We start from the raw sequence: 20,923 nt of genomic DNA, 5'->3' as shown, positions 1-20,923 counted from the left end.
TCGAGAACTTCAGTGTCGGGGGGGCCCCATGTCAAAAGTTCGCCACGGGGCCCCGCCATTCCTAGTTACGCCACTGCCTCAGAGATTCTATATGGCACTACATGCAGCATCGGTGACGTGGTGGAGTTTTTTGTTTGTTTTTTTAAGTAGTAAAGAATAAAAAAAATAACATAAATCTGATTCACTGACCTCATACTGACCCACTAAATAAAGTTAATGTAAAGTTCCAACTCCAGTATCAAGTGTACTTATACTTTTGTTCCTTGCAAAATCTGACCATATGGAAAGTTGCAATGTGACCTTATGAGGCCCGGAGAGCATAAGCATGGATCTCATTTTAATTAATTGGAGCCATACATGATATTCTCTCGGCATGGTACACTTGCCATAGCATCTGCTCCCCCTCACCCCAGCACACTGAAGCATTGCACCACACCAGTTGGTCAGAATAAGAGTGTAGATATATGTAGATGTATATTGCGCAGGATAAAAATATAACATGAAGCCTCTGGTCTGTTTATTAGTCATATCAATGATTGGTTAAGCCTAAGTAGTATATGAAGCATCATAAAAAACAGAACAACAGAACTTATTGCTGAGGAGTGGTGGGGCTAGAAAATAAATTTCAACTGCACTCGAGCAGCGCCTATTAAATGATGCAAAGAGCTAGGCTTGACGGAGATGGGGAAAGGTCTTCTTTAAGAAACCCATTTAATACAATATTACAAAATGCTATAAAAAAAAAAAATTAATAGGATACAATTCACAAAAAAGCCACACATAGATGCAACTAGGATAGATGTCTTGTGACAGAGTATCATGAAATGAAGTTGTTTTGAAAAGCTGCTCATCTTGTGACATACGAGTGGTGTTCAATAAGTTATCTATCCGCAAATTTTTTGTGAAAATTGAACTTTCTACTTCTCAATCTAATCCTCCTTGACTTCCACACACTTTTTCACACTTTGCCCCCAGTGATTGGTTGCCCTGAGAATAGAAGGAGACTTCTTGCCACTGCCGGACGCTGTGACCAACTCCTTGACTGCATTATCATCAGGAAATTGTCCATACTGAAATTTCTTCAGGTTATAAAAGAGAATGTAATGACTAGGAGCCAGGTCTGGATTGTGTGGTGGATGGTTACTTTCCATAAGAACTTGTGATTTGTGAAATTTGTGAGCTGGCACTTTGCCATGAAGCAGCAACACACCCATTGGTGAATCTAGCCTCAACACAATATATGAACCCCTTTTCCATAATTTCCATGGTGCATTGTCGTGAAGCAGCAGCACACTTATGAACAACTTCCCACGGCATTTCTTTGATTTCTTCACGTAATATCTTCATTGTTGAAGCCTAGATGCCTCCAATCATTGTTTTCTTATGTCGCATGAATTGTAGGGTTAAGGGGATATCGTCACACCTTACTGAGAAACCACCATTTAGGTGTGTGGATTCTTATTAAAGGGGCTGTCCCATCACAAGGATCCTATCTATACTGCTAGTTTATGTGGATTTAAGACTTTTCCTAAATGTATTGCTTTATCAAAACTGCTTTGTTTGGCCGCTATCTTAATTTATTCATTTCATTGTTTACACTGCGTTTCTATGGCCCTTGGGCTTATCTGCTCATTTCCCAAGTGATGTAGCTGCCTGCTCTCAGGGGGGAGGGAGAGGCTGGGAGCAGCTCTGAGCTGTTTGTGTCTGATAAGTAGCAGAGCTTCTCAGATAGGGGAGGTGAGAGCTCCGGGATTTCTGAGCTCTTATCAGTCGGTTTAATTGAATTTGGCTGATAAGGGCTGAGATAGAGAGTCCGTTATCTCTGTATGTAATGCAAACTGACTCAAATCCAGCTCTGCTACATCAGCTTCACACTGTGGTAATTCATTTACAACCAATCCCGTGCAAGTGAAACCCCGCCCACCTATGTGCCGAGCAAAGCAGGAAGTGAAGAGAGCGCAACGGCCTGCAGATTAGTGAACAAGCGTCATGGGAATACCCCTTTAAGCCATTTTGCGCTCCACTGTGCAAAGGAACATGGGAAGAATATTCAAATCTGTCTTCCATGATGTAATTAGGAAGCCAGCGCCTCAGTCATGCAGCCCAATAGAGGGCGCTCCCTGAGGATATGCAAATCTGTCTTCCATGATGTAATTAGAAAGACAGCGCCTCAGTCATGCAGTCCAATAGAGGGCGGGCGGGCGCTCCCATTAAAATCATGCCTGACCTTCCCAGAGGCCTTTGCTGCAATAATGTGGGATTTTACCAAGTACAGTCTTGTACATGAATTCTAGTAATAGAACACCTTCTGTATTCTAAAAAACTGTTACCATGACCTTTCCATCTGTCTGCGATACGCAAAATTTCTTGTGCTTCCATTACATGGACTCTTGTTTGGTCTCAGGATCATGGTAGTGGTTCCATGTTTCATCACCCATAACAACCCGAGAATAGAAGTCTCTGGATTTTCTCTAAGCATGGCTAAGTTGCTGAAGCATGTTTTTTGCTCAAGCGCCAACATTCATGGCACCCACCGGGAGTTGCACTTTGACATCATCAAAATATCATGAACGATAGTGGAAACTGTGGAAGCTGAAATGCCTAATTCATAAACAATAACAGTGAGTTTGACCTGAGGATCTTCCAAAATCATGTCCTCCACTTGATAGAACATTGTCACTGAAGATGCTTGACAGGATATCCTGAACAGGGGGTCATCTTCAATCGATTCCCTGTCACATTTATACTGCCTGGCCCAAAATTGTACTTGGTAGTAGGAAGGTTCATCATCACCATATATATCCAATCATCCTTCCATGGTCACATTGGACCGCTGTTATAGTCGTTACACACATAATGGGGTCCTGTCTATTGAGTGTCCTTCGTTTCAAAACTGAAACTGGTGGAGAATAAAGTTCTCGGCAATTTATTGGCGGCTTCTTTAGTGGAGTCCCCAATGGAGATTCTGGGGACAATGTGAAGGACACTCGAAATCCCTCAGTTTCTTTGTAGACCCGCGCTGTACTCCACGCACCACACTTCTACTGTGTATGTTGCATGTTTAGACAAGCTGAGCTCTAAGGCCTAGTTCACATCTGTGTTCGGTATTCTATTTTGGGAGTCCGCTTGGGGACCTCCCAAATGGAATACCCAACGCATTGACAAGTGGTGAGTATAGACTATAATGGGGTCCGTGTGTTTTCTGCACGGTGTCCGTATGGAACATGTGGAGAGAAAAGTAGTCCATGAACTACTTTCCTCTCCAAATGACTCCGGAAAACACACGGACCCCATTAAACAGTTGTCTATAGGGTCCGTGTGCTTTCATTGTCAATGTGTTCGGTATTCCGTTCGGGGGTTCCTAGAACGAAATACCGATCGCAGATGTGAACCAGGCCTAACACTGACAGAACATACTTAGGTATATAACATATTGAACTCCCCAAGCACATATCTATACAGTAGTCATACCTGCCGTCTATAATCTCCTTCAGTCTACTTAGAATCAGATACATATTAAGTTTGCTGGCACTTGATGGTTCTATCTTTATTGCAATCCTTCAGTTAAAATTTCATTAGAAATGTGTGAAAATATTCAGGATTTATCTCCAAATGTTCATGTATCCTATGGGATCTGTGCAGCTCTAAATGCCATGTTATCGCCACAGCTTGTACATCCGTAACTTAGGCAACATAAAGCCGAATAACCCAAAGTTGGAATGAAAAATAATTATCCAAAATGCCAAACCTCCTGTGGTCCAATTACTTGACTTAATTGATGGCCCGGGCTTCCGAGAAAACATCAGAATATCTCTATAAAACTTTAACAATGGACTTGTAGTGTTGCCTTGAACCTAAACGGACAGATGGGAAATGACATTCTTAGCCATTTTGATCACATCCGTAAAATGGGACAGTGGGAGCCCTTGTCACCGCAACGTCCAGGATTTCAGATAAGTGGAGCTCCCTCGTGATCTATGGGAGCATTTAGACTTTTATTTTTTATGAAGAAAATTGTGTATAAAATACTAAATGTTTTGGCAACTACTCATTAAAGCGGCCGGGGACCCTTGTACTGTACGTCTAGAAATTGTCTTTAGCGTTTGTAGGAAATTTAGATTTTACTCTTGTCTGGAAGGTTAAAGTGTCGTTGGTTCTCGCAGACTGAAACAATCCTTATTAGACATGGGCGGTGTGATATAATTGTGTAATTCTGCACAAAAAATATTTGGGTGGTCACAGCTGCCCCCAGCCAAGTGAACTGTTTGGTAGGATTTTCTAAAGTGGTACTGAGGACAATGAGATGGCCACGAATTTTTGGTCTGGTGGTTATAGTCTTAAAGAATGGACACCTGACACATCCCATTACATATAATGGGGTCTGTCAGACTCTATATGTGACCGTTGTTTCTAGGTTCACTCGTATGAACCTGGCATTAAGAGAAAATATTTTCACAAATGTTTAACTTTCAATTTTCTGCAAATATTCATATTATGTTCCATACAAATATACATATGGTTATGTACATGGAAAACCCCTTTAAGGCCTTAGTCCCAGAAATGGGAGCTGCTTCTATTTTTAGAATGGGGCCCTATTCACTACTGCAAGTGAATGGAAAGGAGCCACATAAGCGAGATTCCCTCCGTTCTGAAAACAGACAAACAGTTTTGGAGAGACTCACACAGGCATGACTCCTCTCCTTTCACTTGAGGCTGCAAATGGGGCCTCTTATGCAAGATTGATCCTGGGGAGCCCCCAGGGCCCAGTACAGGTGGTGGGTGACAGAAGGATACTGTCCGTGGTGGGCTCCATGCTGGAGAACAAATCCCACCTCATGTATGAGACCTTGATAGCCTTGGGCAGTACTGTCAGTGACCGACTGCTTCACCCCAAGTGTGAGAAGTCGCTATCGGAGGTCCTTCCTCCCAACCGCGGTCCGACTACATAATCTACATCAGACTAAGCAAAGATCACTCTGCACAGAGAACTAAATGATCCTGAAGTCTTCTTTTTAGTTGTTATGACTCCTAGTATATTTTCTATCTGCTATGAGCTCGTACGTGTTCTTTCTTGTTATATATTACTGTAATGCTGCTGTAACACACTGAATTTCTCCATGATGGGGCTAGTAAAGGATTATCTTATCTTATCTTAGATGTGGGTCCCAGAGGTAGGACAGAGGTTTTATAGTTTTATAGAGATTTATAGCCAATGGATATAGGCATAAATGTTGAGATGGGTATACAATTTAGACCTTATTCACACAGTCAGTGTTTGGTCAGTGATTGTGATGTGATCCTACCTCTGGGACTCACATCAGTCTTAGAATATGAGCCACAATGTGAGTGCGAGTCTCTCCAGCATTAAGACTGCCTGCAAGTTTTTTATTATTTTTTACATATTGAAATCAAAGATTTTATATTAATTTTAAGTCTTGAATTTGTTAACTATTTATTGTCAGATATTATCATGTGTTATGTTCTTTGTTACAGGACCAGAAGGCGCTTTGTTTGAACATTCTGTGGAAACCCCTCTAGTAAGAGCCGACTCCTCTAAACAGCTCAGGTACAGATGTAATACTGAGTCTATAGTTATACCATGAGCCATTAACATCTTCATTTCTCTTAATTAATGGGGTTGTAATTAGATTAGAAAACATGGCTTCTTTCTTACAAAAACAGCGCCACCCCTGTTCGCAGGTTGTGTCTGGTATTGCAGGTCAGTTCTGTTCACTTCAATTAAGCTGAGCTACAATACCAGTTCCAGCAGCCATCTTCAATCTTGTACAACCCCTTCATTGGATTGAGTCTGGTAGCATTGCAGTGTTAAGCTTCAATAACCAACATAGGGAATGTTGTCAAAATTTTGTCGCGGAGAAAAGCAGAAACCCATTTCTCTTACTTTTCCAAAAATAACCTTTAGGATGAGGCCGCACGTTGTAGAAAACAGCTTTTTTTGTTGCAGATTTTGTTGTGTTTTTTGAGCCAAAGTCAGGAGTGGATTGAGCAGAAGGAAGAAGTATAAGAAGTTTTTATAGAGTTCCCATTCCTTTTGTAGCCATTCTTGGCTTTGGCTCAAAAAACTGCAATAAAATTTGCAACAAAAAAAGCTGAGTTTCCGCAACGTGGGGCCCCGGCATTAAGCTGTTTTTCTACAATGTGGGGCCTTCGCTTTACAGTACAAGCAAAGTGAATGAGATTTTGGTTAATCTCATCTACACATCCCTGGAAAAAAAAAGAGCTGCAGAAAAGCTGTTTTTTAAACTGGGTGAGGAGGTGCAATGTGCGGGGCCCACACCAACCCCATAAGATTTATAATAATTTACAATAGTTTTTTGAGATTTGAGAATAGATGCATAGCCCCCAATTTATGATAAGGCCTATGCCATCCTCTCTCAGTGCAGGTATTATCTGGACTGGTCTTTTTATATCCCCCCAATTTATTCTGGGTGTCTAACCGAGGTTGTCCACAATTTGCAACTTTTTTATTCCTTGCCATCAATCAGGCGGATCCTTTGGTGGGCCGTGCGTATACATTGAAACCTACTTAAAAAAATGATATATTGATTATAATTCTTGGGCTGCCGATGGCCCAGCCAATGTTCTTGCCTACTTTTTGTTACATGTGGGTTTCAAAAAGTCACAAACCTCAGAATTGCAACTTTTTTACACCACTTTTTTGGTGTACGGGATCTGATAAAGGTGCTCCACATTTGTCAGAGGTGTCAACTAGAGATGAGCGAACACTGTTCGGAACGGCTGTTCCAAACAGCACGCTCCCATAGAAATGAATGGACATAGCCGGCACGCGGGGGGTTAAGTGACTGGCTGCCGGCAAAGTGTACGTGCCAGCTGCTTCCATTCATTTCTATGGGAGCGTGCTGTTCGGAACGGATGATCCGAACAGTGTTCGCTCATCTCTAGTGTCAACCCATCCTGTATCTTAAAGTTATGGACCCCTGTTATAGCAATAAGTAGTCTCTGTGACCTCTCTAGTACATATTGTATTTCGAGCAGTCACACTACTAGTAAGTAGCGGACTCTACTGAGCATTAGTAAGAGGTTCAATATACCTTGAAAATAGTCAGACACCCTTCAAGCAGGAGAAGGCCGTCGAGGATAGCCTTGGCGAGAACGTTGTGGTCTGTGACAGCGCTGACCATAAATCAGGTATTGTCCATGTTTCGCTCAAGGTAACGGCGCTGCAATGTTATCCAAAGGGACAATTAACATTACTTAATACGTCTGACAACATCTGCTCCCTGACAAATGCAATTACGTTATTTGGTCTTTGTCTTCTTGTAATATTCCTATGAATCATTGTATTATTAAAGTAAGGTCAGCGCGCTCCCGGCTTATTATACCCTATTATGACTGATAGTCGTATGTCTGCTGTTTCCTGTCCTTTGTGGGGGACTCAGTCTATTGTGCAGCGGCCATGGCCTCAAGGTACATGATAGATGTTTACAAAGATGATGTTCTGCTAGACTGGCTTTTATGTAGTCACAAGGAGCTGGGATAAGGAAAAGTAAAGGTTAAAGTGAAGCGTTGACTTTGCTTTTACCTTTATATACCCAGCAATGCAAATCCTTCTCTGTTCATAGTGATCTAGTAATACAGATGCAGGGAAGTCAAGTTCCCCACAATCGCTGTTCCTGGCACCATCTGCAGAAAGGAAGAAGCTGTTGTGATGTGCCGAAGGTCCTCGTAAGAACCGGTCTCCAACCTGAACTACAGAAAGTATGGAGACATCGTAGTGGTCCCAATCTATGGACACACCTGAATAAATGGAAAACTGTGGTTCGGAACGCCATTCTCTATATGGCCTGTTGTTCAGGGGAAAGGGGCAAATCTGTGTGGGGCAGTGTCCAACAGGGTGGCGATTTTGAAGCCTTCCATCTTGGAACCAAGTTGATATTTTTGAAACAAAAAGAGATACATGTTACATATGTATCTGATAGAAGTACATACATATATATATGTGCAGTAACATGCCACATAAGGATGGCGTTCCCAACCACCACTTTACATTTTTTCAGGTATCTCCATACTTTTGGATCTCCGTGTATAGTGATTGCTCTCCCCAGTTAGTAGCATCTTTTCCGCATGTAAATGGGTCTAAGGGTGTTAAAAGTGTACCCTGAAGAAACACTAATAACAAGGTATCCCATCGCTGGAATCACTATCTGCAAAATACTGTATCAACAGTGCCACCTGAGGTGAAATGAAGCATTACACAGTGTCCACTGAAATCAATGGGCTGTCTGTGCAATACACAGCTCTGTGAGCTCTGTGATATTACGGAGGAGAGAAGCTGAGCTCTGTGATATTTAGGTTTATATGACAGAGGGAGAGAAGCTGAGCTCTTTGATACATAAGGTTATATGATATTATTTCCCTCATTCCTATAACTCTATATATCGCAAGGCTCAGTTTCTCTTCTGCTATCATATAACCCTATATATCACAGAGCTCAGCTTCTCTCCTCTATCCTATAACCCTATATATCACAGAGCTCAGCTTCTCTCCTCTATCCTATAACCCTATATATCACAGAGCTCAGCTTCTCGCCCTCTGTCCTATAATCCTATATATCACAGAGCTCAGCTTCTCTCCTCTATCATATAACCCTATATATCACAGAGCTCAGCTTCTCTCCTCTATCATATAACCCTATATATCACAGAGCTCAGCTTCTCTCCTCTATCATATAACCCTATATATCACAGAGCTCAGCTTCTCCCCTCTATCATATAACCCTATATATCACAGAGCTCAGCTTCTCTCCTCAGTCATATAACCCTATATATCACAGAGCTCAGCTTCTCTCCTCTATCATATAACCCTATATATCACAGAGCTCAGCTTCTCTCCTCTATCATATAACCCTATATATCACAGAGCTCAGCTTCTCTCCTCTATCATATAACCCTATATATCACAGAGCTCAGCTTCTCCCCTCTATCATATAACCCTATATATCACAGAGCTCAGCTTCTCTCCTCTATCATATAACCCTATATATCACAGAGCTCAGCTTCTCTCCTCTATCATATAACCCTATATATCACAGAGCTCAGCTTCTCTCCTCAGTCATATAACCCTATATATCACAGAGCTCAGCTTCTCCCCTCTATCATATAACCCTATATATCACAGAGCTCAGCTTCTCTCCTCTATCATATAACCCTATATATCACAGAGCTCAGCTTCTCTCCTCTATCATATAAACCTATATATCACAGAGCTCAGCTTCTCTCCTCTATCATATAACCCTATATATTACAGAGCTCAGCACCTCTCCCTCTCATATAACCCTATATATCATAGAACTCAGCTTCTCTCCTCTATCATATAACCCTATATATCACAGAGCTCAGCTTCTCTCCTCTATCATATAACCCTATATATCACAGGGCTCAGCTTCTCTCCCTCTACCATATAATCCTATATATTACAGAGCTCAGCACCTCTCCCTCTCATATAACCCTATATATCATAGAACTCAGCTTCTCTATCATATAACCCTATATATCACAGGGCTCAGCTTCTCTCCTCTATCATATAACCCTATATATCACAGAGCTCAGCTTCTCTCCTCTATCGTATCCTACTCAGAGCATTAGAATTCACCAGATTAAGAATCACTCTTTTCAGCAACTCTGGATAATAAGGGAGGACCCCGAGCAGGGGAATTCTCTGTACGACATCCATATTCTCTATTAAGACATATACAGACGGCTTTACATATCCAGGAACACTCTTTTAATACATCTACTGAATACTGATCATTGTGGCTATAACCAGGCTCGGTCCCAGAGATCTCTATGCTGGTCACATAATGACCCCTGTAGCATCACCGGCCATATTCCTTCTATTTAGTGACTGTAGTGTAATAACTTCTCTTAATGACCACTCATATTCATTTCCTCCCAGTCTGCTCCAAGTCTCTGCCAACATTCACGAGGTAGAATTCAGCAGCTGTAGCGTAAATGGTTATTTATTGTGCAGTTCTGTCTTGATCAGAGTTTGTCTTATTTTTATTTCTTTGTGCTAATTTTACAGCTTTTACGCGGCTACTGAATTTTATTTGACACTTTTATGTGCCGACTCACATGTCACAGCAGAAGCTTTATTGCACCGCAAGTGTTATAGAGCTAAGAATAAATCAATGGCTGTGACCGTATTATTGTGTCTCGTAAGGTAAAACGTCTCATTTCCGAAGAGCGCTAATTGACTGGGCGGCCAAAGAACGGCATAGAGTCTGTGTTAAGAGAAGGGATGTCATCTTCAATTATCTTCCACCTTGGAGAAAAAGGAACTGGAAGATCTTAGGAAATACAAATTATTATTTTATTATTATTTATATTATTAGAATATCTACACTTTCTGCCAGTGTCTGTGTCCCAATCAGGGACTTAGGTCCTTAACCCAATACGGTGCGGTACCCTCCTGGGCTAGACCTCCGACCACCGTAGGTACAGTTTTGATTTTGGTCCTCCACATTTTCCTCACTTCAATTGCAAAATTTTGTAAAGCAAATACCAAATGGCGCACATGGTGGTGGTATGTTTTAATATTCTGGTGCTGCAAAATGAGAAAAAACAGAACCTGCTTTACTGCTCAAAATAAGCACATAAAGTGTTCAACAGAAACAAATAACTAGTTACGCTCTAGAGAAAAATAAATTCAATAGACCCGTGATGGCAAACCTATGGCACGCGTGCCAGAGGTGGCACTCAGCGTTGTCTCTGTGGCCACCCATCTGTAGTACAGATTATACTGTGTGTGAGCCACTTTGCAACAGATTGTACTGTGTGGGGCCCACGGTGGAGCAAATTGTACTCTGTGTGGGCCACTGTGGAGCAGATTATACTGTATGGGGCCCACTGTGAAGCAAATTATACTGTGTATGGGCCACTGTGGAGCAGATTGTACTGTGTGGGGCCTACTGTGGAGCAAATTATACGGTGTATGGGAAACTGTGGAGCAGATTGTACGGTATGGGGGAGACTGTGGAGTGGTTTGTACTGTGGGGGCCCTTCACTATTTTAATCACACAGTCTCTGTTTTATAGCAGGCAAGTGATATTATTACTGTCCGTCTGTAATTGTCCACAATTGTGTATCCGCACAGTATTAAGGTTAAATTGCCGTGTTGGCACTTTGTGATAAATTTGTGGATTTTGGGTTGCAGTTTGGGCATTCAGTCTCTAAAAGGTTCGCCATCACTGCTATACATCTATGTATACCACAAGCCATCCACCTATCTACTAGGGCCACTATTGTGGCTACTGATACTACTAGTGTTAATGTACTCAAGGTGGCTCCTACCTGGTCTCCATGCGTATCTACCTCTAGAGGCAATACAGCAATGGTCTGTGGTGGTTAGATCCAGTGTCTAGCGATTCGGAGGGGAAACAGCCAACATCCTTAGGCATCCTCCAAAACGCGTCAAAGTTTTTTAAGGCTTCTGTAGTGTATCGGTGATGTCACCTTCTACCAACATCGGACTTTTTGCTCTCTCCTTGAGCAGGACTGCTCCTGTACAAGCTTTAAACTACCTACATCATAGTAGTATATATCAACGTTACAGGATATATCTACACTAAGTGTGGCAGGAACACTTGAACATCGCTAGACACTGGATCTAACCACCACTGACCATGGCCGTCTTGCCTCAACAGACATGGACTCCAGGTAGGAGCCACTTCCACTACTATTTGTACGATACTAGTATTATCAGTGTCCATACCCTAAAAAGTGGATAGGTGGACGTCTTGTTGACCATTGGACTATCAAATTTTTCTGCTTCGTCCAACATGATATTCTGCTCATTCGGAAACACAATATCTATAAGCAGCTTTTTCTATTTTCTAATGAACGATTTGCAATAATGTGCCAGTCTGTTTGCGCTACTCTATCCCTATTATTGTTATTATAATTTTTCAGCAAATTCTTTGTTTCTTCGAGAAACAAAAACAACCTGACAAATAGCTTTTGTGATATTCCCTGTACACAGAGGTTACCTAAGGGCGGAATCTCTGGTATCAATGGTTTTCTTTCCAATATAGTGCTCAGCTTTAATTTTTTAGCTGTGACCTTTCGGTTCCTGTCATGCTTTTCATTGAAAGACCCAAACATCCTCATCTGTCTATTCTCTTCAGCCGGAGAATGGAACATGACATGCCACTCAGATTCTCTGTAAGCGATAGTTCTTTGTGGAGTCTTTGTCAGCCAAGCGAAGAAGGTCAAGATGATCTCAAATCCTGAGATCAGGTTAAACAAAAAATAAGTGGAAGCGATGAAGCGCAAACGGTGATCACACAAAGGGAATTCATTTATAGGGATGGAAACGCAAAAACATGGTGGCCTTAAAGTGGAGAAAGCAGTGGAGCTATACAGGTGTTTAACTCTTCGTAGCTACAATATAGTAGTGAAGGCTCTGTGCACATGGCTGCAATACCTGGTGCAACCTATGAACAAGTGTGGCGCTGTTTTAAAGGGGATTTCCAGCCCCCAAACTGATTTTCCATACGGCTAACCTGTTAACAGCTGATCTATGCCGGGTCCAGGTGTAGGACCCCAACCGATCATATACTGATGATCTATTCTGTGGATAAGTTATTAGTAGGAAGATCAGTTTGGGACTGCAAAACCCTTCAAGTAAGAAAGCAGCCATGTTTTTTTACTGCTGAATATTTAAACAGATTATCCATGAATGACACTTACATTATCCCCTAAATGTCTGAACACTAGGACCACCACCGATCATGAGAATACACAACCACCGTTCCATACAGTGGCGTAACTACCGCCATAGCAGCAGAGGCAGCTGCTACAGGGCCCGGGACATTAGGGGCCCGGCGACAGCCGCTACCGCTGCTATCATTATACTCGGGGGTCTTTTCGGACCCCCGAGTATAATGATCGGTGGCCTGGGAGAGGTAAGAAACATAAAAAACACTGTTACTTACCTCTCCACGATCCGTGCAGACTTCGGCCTAGTCGTCTGACGTCTCATGACCCCAACCTGCGTCCCAGATCATGTGACGTCTGACGTCATTGAAGATGACTACTTCGGAGGCCGACAGCGTAGGAGACGGGAGTTAGGTGAGTAACAGAGGTTTTTTTATGTTTTTCTCCCCCCGGGTCTCCGATTATCATACTCTGGGGTCTGAAAAGACCCCAGAGTATAATAATTGTTTATGGGTGTCCACAGTGGGACATAATACTGTGTGCAGGCGCCACTATGGGGTACAATACTGTGTGCAGGGGCCACTATGGGGGAAAATACTATGTGCAGGGGCCACTATGGGGGATAATACTGTGTGCAGGGGCCACTATGGGGTACAATACTGTGTGCAGGGGCCACTATGGGGGAAAATACTATGTGCAGGGGCCACTATGGGGGATAATACTGTGTGCAGGGGCCACTATGGGGGGAAATACTGTGTGCAGGGGCCACTATGGGGGATATACTGTGTGAATGGGCCACTATGGGGGATAATACTGTGTGCAGGGGACACTATGGGGTATAATACTGTGTGTAGGGGCCACTATGGGGTACAATACTGTGTGCAGGGGCCACTATGGAGGAAAATACTATGTGCAGGGGCCACTATTGGGGATAATACTGTGTGCAGGGGCCACTATGGGGGATAATACTGTGTGCAGGGGCAACTATGGGGCATAATAGAGCGCGCAGGAATGCGTAGGAGGGGGTCGGTCAAGGTCGTCGGTGTCGGGGGGGACATGTTAAAAGTTCGCCTTGAGGCCCCGCCATTCTTAGTTACGCCACTGGTTCCATTCCCATACAAGTGAATGGCGTATTGGTCACAGTAGCGCAATGCCACTGAGGACTTGGAAACCCCCATTTTTGGGATTAGTGGGGCGGTGATCAGTCAACCCGCAAAAAGCGTTGTTCATGAGAAAACCCTTTTAGGCAGAAGCCAAACATTGCGGAAAAGTTAAGGTTTTTTTCTGTGGCAGATGTTGCTCCACCTTTTCAGATCAAAACCAAGGGCAGCTTCAGAAGGAATGGGAAATACTTTTACTCCCATCTGTTTAATCCACTTCTGATTTTGGCTGAAAACCATACCAAATAAAACAATTTTTCCACATTTTTTCCTTAAAGAGATACATCTAGATTCTTCTTCCTATATCAACAAACCTACCCTATGGATGAATACATTTGGCTGTTCCGAAGAACGTTTTCTATGTATTATGTCTTTTCTTTTCTATCTTTTAGACTGGAATCCCCGACTCGATCCTTGAGCATGGATGCCCCTAAAGGAGTTTACATCAAGGCCCAGACTGGAGAAATTGAGGCCATGTCACGGAGAGATATTAAACTACACAGCAGCGATGGAATGGTTTGTGACCTTAGATATTCGCAACAGTGGGAAACTGTATCCACTAGACTTAGAGAGAGGTCCATACAATATATTGACCGGATACGTACTGTGTATACTTCAGTGGTCAAAGTTCCCATAAGGCCTATTTGTGATGGAACAGCATTGTGCTTATGTGACCAGTGCTCCATCCACTTTTATGGACTGTGGGTGCTACCCAAGATTAGAACTAATTGATGACCTATCCTCAGTATAGGCCACCAATAGCAGGTAACTGGGGTACTCCAGGATACCCCGAGCTGTTTCTCCCATTGTAAAGATAGAGATTGGCATTCATCTCTGCTACCTGGAGAATTCACTACAGGCGGGAGATATCAGTGCCAATCTCTTACCCTGGACGTGTATTACCATTACATTGGATATGACAGTCAGAAAATCAGCGGTTCCTTGACTGCCATCATGATGTTGTGGCACCCTGGCCATCTCCCACTGGCCCAGTTATGGTCGCATCCCCTGGAATCACAATCATTCCATACTCCTGCTTAAGCCTAAATGAAAAATTTGTGGCAGAGTCCTCTACCTTCCATCCACCATTTATAATACCAGTGTCTTCTTATGTGGCACCCCCTGACAGACCATGGACCAGGTGTTATAAATACTTCAGGGAAGGGTACAGGGGAGCGGTAGGTACAGGGGAGCGGTAGTCTACATTTTTGAAGGGTCCTTGGACAGATGACAACTGGCGTCAGAGCCACTGCCTCATTTTACTTTCCCCCTCTTTAGATAAATCATCCCCCCATATAGTTTATTATGTATGTCAGGAGACGACACAAAAAAAGTTGATATATAAATATACAAAATGTATATAGTTTACATATAAAGTTCTACTTTACGTATCGCATGTATAATATTAACATATTACATTGTTTGGCTCAACTATCCATATGGATTAATCCGTTTGTTATTAAAAACAGACATTTTCCATGCAGTTTCCTTACCAAAATATATGCCATTACTGGGTATAAATCACTGCGGTTCTGTGCAGCCAGAGCTCTCTACAAAGCCATCAATCATTTCCAGGATGAACAAGGCGCTTGACACTTTTTATGTTCACACTGCAAAATAATAGCATTGTGGCCATTATGAAGCCCTGCAGAAGTCACACTGGGATATTGCCTTCTAATATGTCATTATTTATAATGGCCTGGAAAGAAAAGCTTTAGTGGAAAGTCCAAGTTGGTCACTTCTTGCTTTTTACAACACTAAGCCGCCAGTCACCTGGCTAGATACAAAGGTTTTCTCTCCCCACTTACTGTACTAGTATTAAAAAAGTTTAACTTTTCAAGCCCCAATTTAATATTTTACACATCATTCGTAGAAATATAGTATGTTCTAAGAACCCTACCCAGTCTGCAAATAATCCCACCCAGTCTGCAGAGAACCCTGTGCAGTCTGCAAAGAATCCCACCCAGTCTGCAGAGAACCCTGTCCAGTCTGCAAAAAAACATATCCAGTCTGTAAAGAACCCTACCCAGTCTGCAAAGAACACTACCCAGTCTACAGAGAGCCCTACCCAGTCTGCAGAGAACCTTACTCAGTCTGCAAAAAACCCTATCCAGTCTGTTAATAACTCTACCCAGTCTGCAGAGAACCCTACCCAGACTGCAAAAAACCCTATCCAGTCTGTAAAGAACCCTACCCAGTCTGCAAAGAACCCTACCCAGTCTACAGAGAGCCCTACCCAGTCTGCAGAGAACCTTACTCAGTCTGCAAAAAACCCTATCCAGTCTGTTAATAACTCTACCCAGTCTGCAAAGAACCCTACCCAGACTGCAGAGAACCCTACCCAGTCTGCATTGAACCCTACCCAGTCTGTAAAGAACCCTACCCAGTCTGCAGAGAACCTTACTCAGCCTGCAAAAAAACCCTACCCAGTCTGTAAATAACTCTACCCAGTCTGCAAAGAATCCTACCCAGACTGCAGAGAACCCTACCCAGTCTGCAAAAAACCCTATCCAGTCTGTAAAGAACCCTACCCAGTCTGCAGAGAATCCTACCCAGTCTGTAAAGAACCCTACCCAGACTGCAGAGAATCCTACCCAGTCTGCAAAAAAAAAACCCTATCCAGTCTGTAAAGAATCCAACCCAATCTGCAGAGAATCCTACCGTCTGTAAAGAACCTTACTCAGTCTGCAAAAAACCTTACACAGTCTGCAGAGAACCTTACTTAGTCTGCAAAAAATCCTACCCAGACTACAAAGAACCCTACCCAGTCTGCAGATAACCCTACCCAGAATGCAGAGTACCCTACCTAGTCTGCAACCATGACCACTACATATATAGAGCGCAAGAGTTTGGCAGTCCCATTGACTTTGCATGGAGCAGCAATGCCCAGGGTTGACTGCCACTCCATCCATACAGGGGGCACAGGACCACAGTCCACATAATCAATGAGATTTCCAGTGATCACTTCACCACTGACCAGGCATGTATAACCTATTTTGGACTGGTAATAAGTAGCATGCAGTCGTTTTTGCATTTACATTGTTTACACCCCACTTTCCAAAAGTCATAAATTTTTATTTTTCTGTGCTGTACCGTATAATATTCCATGATGTATTGGGAATCTGAGTAAGAAAATGCAGAATGGGGTGGGGGCGAAATTACATTTGCACCATTTTCTTATGGGTTTTGTAAATGACATTACCTATACTCTTCTTCTTCTTCTTTCTGTCCCCACCCCTGTCATTTTTTTTTCTTTTTGTATTTATACCACTGGGGATTGTCTAACATGCTTTTTCACCTACGGAAAGCTGCCCCCGATTCTGCTCAGATAGTCTATGATGGAAAGCATTACTGCCAGGTCTCCACTGTGTAAAAAGCAAAGACCTGGTGGCTATGGCGTCCTCTCAGCTCCTGAGCAGGTGCCATGTTTAAAGTCCGCCATGTACAGATTTATGGAAAGGTCTACAAGGACAGAAACAGAGTAGCTCAGAGGTCCCTTGTGGGTAAGCCATAAACATCTTTCATGGGAAAACCCCTTTAAGTGTGCACTCAAAATAAGGGTTAATAACCCTACCCATAATATATAAGGTTCTAGCTGTCGGACCCCCGTCAAATATTATCACATCTTCAAAATGTTTCCCTACACAGCGAAGCTTCGGGTCACCCACTTTGTAGAAAACTGCAACACAGGCCCATTTTTGTGGCTGGCACTAGTAGTCTGACCCAAGCAGGGTTTCAGATGCACAACACCCCCAAAAGCTAAAAGTACAGTTTGTGTAGAATTCATACATCGCACCAATGGACAAAACACAGAACAATATCAACTAAAATACAATTCACATCATGTTCAAAAAATTGTAAAAGTGTCACAGTCATACCGCAGAAACAGACCACAGGGTCCGAGATTCCCATTCCATAGAAAAATACCCTCCGTGTAGCACAGAAGTAAATAAACATTAAGGATACAATACATTCATAAGTCACAAATATAACCTAGAAACTGCATAGAAGTGACCAATATCTCAACAAGAATACCAACCATGGGGTCTAAGCCCAACACGTTTCCCCCAGCTTTTTCTTTAGTTCCTGGATTTCATACATGTCTGGGTATACAATCCAATACACCATTAAAGGGGCTGTCCATGATAAACCTTTTTTTGATATGAGGCCAGGGAAGGTGGAAAAATAAAGGAAACCCACACTCACCTGTCCCTGGTTAACGGCGTTTCCCACCATGATCCGATCCTGCTCCAGAGCCTTGTTTTGGCAGAAGTCTTGACTGCCCTATTGACACCGGACGTCACATGTGACATTTGCAAGTGACAGCCCGGTTACATCACTTAGGCCACTGATTGGGCTCAGTGGTCACGTGTGGCAGGGATATGACACCGGAGCAACAGGACTGGACTACAGTGGTAGACACCGGAGCACTGGGGCCAGGTGAGTATGTTTTTTATCACGTTCCCCGACCTCAAAAAAACCCAGGTTATCCTGGACAACTCCTTTAAAGGGATTCAATCATTTGAATTCCATTTTTTAATATTAACATATAGGAATAGCCTTAAGAAAGTCTATTCTTCTCCTACCTTTAGAAGTCTTCTCTACACCGTAATTCGGGTGATATTCCTGGTTTTGTTCTGTATGCAAATGAGTTGTCTCGCAGCACTGGGGGGGTCCCCAATGTTGCTTGAAAAATCTCCAGCGCCGGCCTCTTCTTCTTCAGGAATGCCTCTCCCCGTGTCTTCTCCCGGCACTGGTCTGGAAAATCCTAGACATGCGCAGTGGGCTCTGCCATCGGACTTTGGGCAGAGCCGACTGCGCATGTTTGCAACCATCTTCTTGTGGCCGCTTGCACCAGCTTACTGTGTAAGTGGCCACAAGAAAATGGCCGCAGACATGCGCGGTCGGCTCTGCCCAAAGGCCGATGGCAGAGCCGACTGCTGACTGCGCATGCCTAGGATTTTCCATATCAGAACTGGAAGAAGACGTGGGGAGAGGCCATTCCTGAAGAAGAAGAAGCCGGCGCTAGAGATTTTTCAAGCAGCATTGGGGACGCCCCCAGTGCTGCGAGAAAAATCATTTGCATACAGAACAAAACAGGGAATATCATCCAAACTACGGTGTGGAAAAGACATCTAAAGGTAGGAGAAGAATAGGCTTTCTTAAGGTTATTCCTACGTGTTAATATTAAAAAAATGGGATTCAATTGATTGAATCCCTTTAAGATAACCTTGAAAGTACGTGAATTCTTAGTCCTGAAGGGGTTAAGCATTTAAAGATTTGGTAATGATTTATATCCACATACACAAATAATATGGCGGTTCTTCTAATGACACTTGTTTCCTTTATCACATAGGTAGTGCTGGATGCTGAAAAAATATTTTTACCCAAACTGCCTCAAGGTACAAAGACTAACTCAGCTGACAGCGCTCAGGAACTCTATGAAATATGTGTCTGTCCAGATGGAAAACTCTATCTGTCGGTAGCGGCGTCAAAATCCACTTGCCGGGAATACAGTCGAGACTGTCAATGAGGGACTTTTTGAAGCCTCTGGATAGTAGCCGTGCATTTTATATCAAATGGTGACGTTCTGCTGTTTGTCTGAAAGGATTTAGATACTTAAAAAAAAAAAAATCACAGAACGGTAAAAATCACAGAACGCGTCGGGATGCAAATTTGTATTTCAAAACACAATTTTAAGAAGAATATTACAATATTTTTTTAGCCGGTGTAAAAAAACAGCACAAGTTCATTTTGACTTGGAAATGAATCCTCATCGGTCGGTCTTTGGCTAAAAGGAGAAAATGACGGGCTGGAATTTTTTTGGAGCTCGGCCACTTAATAAAATGAGTATTTTGTCGCGTCACTGAACTGTTCCGTGATTGTTGAACTGGATAATTAATTGAGAACCATTCTAACTTTTTCTCCAAATCCGAGTCCATTTCTGCTTCTCGTATGCATTATTCTATTCATTTGATCTCAATGACCTGTTTCCAATATCTGAGAAATGAATTGGTGCCAGCAATATACTATGCAACCTGTACCGCAATAATATATCGCCTATGGTCTGCTGTTTTTATTGTGTGTTAGATTGGGTTGTAAATTTTCTATGTATGATCTATAAGTCCTTCAATTGGCATTTGAAGAAACAGGTAATCTGCTGGTAAAACAATAAATACATTGTTTTCTTTAGATTTGGTGACGGATTTCTAATGTTTTCGGCACTGTACCTCGCAAACCACAATGGAACGGTGGAAAGTCCATCTATTGAATGACGTTTGCTGATGAGAACTTCAGCTTGAAACACACTGGACCTGGCATCTTGTCTATGGCAAACAATGGACCTAACAATAATGGCTCCCATTGGTTTTCTGTACCGTCCCTACATGTCTTGGTACATTGTTATTAGATCTTTTCTCTAAACTCCAAGATTGTCTCCTTACTCCAGTCCGCTCATCCCCTTTTATATAGGTCTTGTCCCAAAATGTTCCCAACAATTGTAGATTCTCTTGCATCAACAAAGCTCACCAGGCCCGGACATCTGACCTTAAAGGGGCTCTATCAGCAAAATCATGCTGATAGAGCCCCACATATGTGTGTATAGCCTTTAAAAAGGCTATTCAGGCACCGTAAATGTTATATTACACTACCCCCCCCCCCCCCCCCCCGTTTTAAAATAATACCCTAAAAAAGAATATGATCTACTTACACATCGTGCACGCTGGGCGGGCATTCAGGGTGCACCGTCTTCTTCATCCCCGCCTCTTCTTCCTGCGATGTCCTCCAGTCCCGTCCTCCTCCGGTGCTCGGGAACGGACACTGATAAAAAAAAATGGTCTGGGCGCCTGCGCAGTAGCCGTAGTAGAAGCCACATGTTATTGCGCACGCGCCCAGGCCATTTTTTTCATATCAGTGTCAGTTCGCGAGCGCCGGAGGAGGATGGGACCCGAGGACATCTTAGGAAGAGGAGGCGTGGATGAAGAAGACGGCGCACCCTGAATGCCCGCCCACCATGCATGATGTGTAAGTAGATCACATTCTTTTTTAGGGTATTATTTTAAAACT

At 42.9% G+C, this 20,923-nt stretch overlaps 1 protein-coding gene across 3 annotated transcripts in view; it reads left to right on the top strand.

Moving 5' to 3' along the window:
• Positions 1 to 20,050, top strand: part of SGCG (sarcoglycan gamma) — a 162,811-nt gene extending 142,761 nt beyond the window's left edge. For all 3 annotated transcript variants that reach the window (XM_075266074.1, XM_075266075.1, XM_075266076.1), the window contains exons 6-8: positions 5,494 to 5,566; positions 14,251 to 14,374; positions 19,215 to 20,050. In XM_075266074.1, the coding sequence (XP_075122175.1) occupies positions 5,494 to 5,566; positions 14,251 to 14,374; positions 19,215 to 19,391 (374 nt within the window). In that variant the 3' untranslated portion in view covers positions 19,392 to 20,050. The remainder of the gene's footprint in view (positions 1 to 5,493; positions 5,567 to 14,250; positions 14,375 to 19,214) is intronic.
• Positions 20,051 to 20,923: the final 873 nt, after the last annotated feature.

This window comes from Leptodactylus fuscus, chromosome 2 (genome assembly GCF_031893055.1).
Source record: "Leptodactylus fuscus isolate aLepFus1 chromosome 2, aLepFus1.hap2, whole genome shotgun sequence".
Lineage (NCBI taxonomy): Eukaryota > Metazoa > Chordata > Amphibia > Anura > Leptodactylidae > Leptodactylus > Leptodactylus fuscus.
The sequence above is the reverse complement of the archived record's forward strand: the minus strand, read 5'-3'. Positions and strand labels throughout refer to the sequence as shown.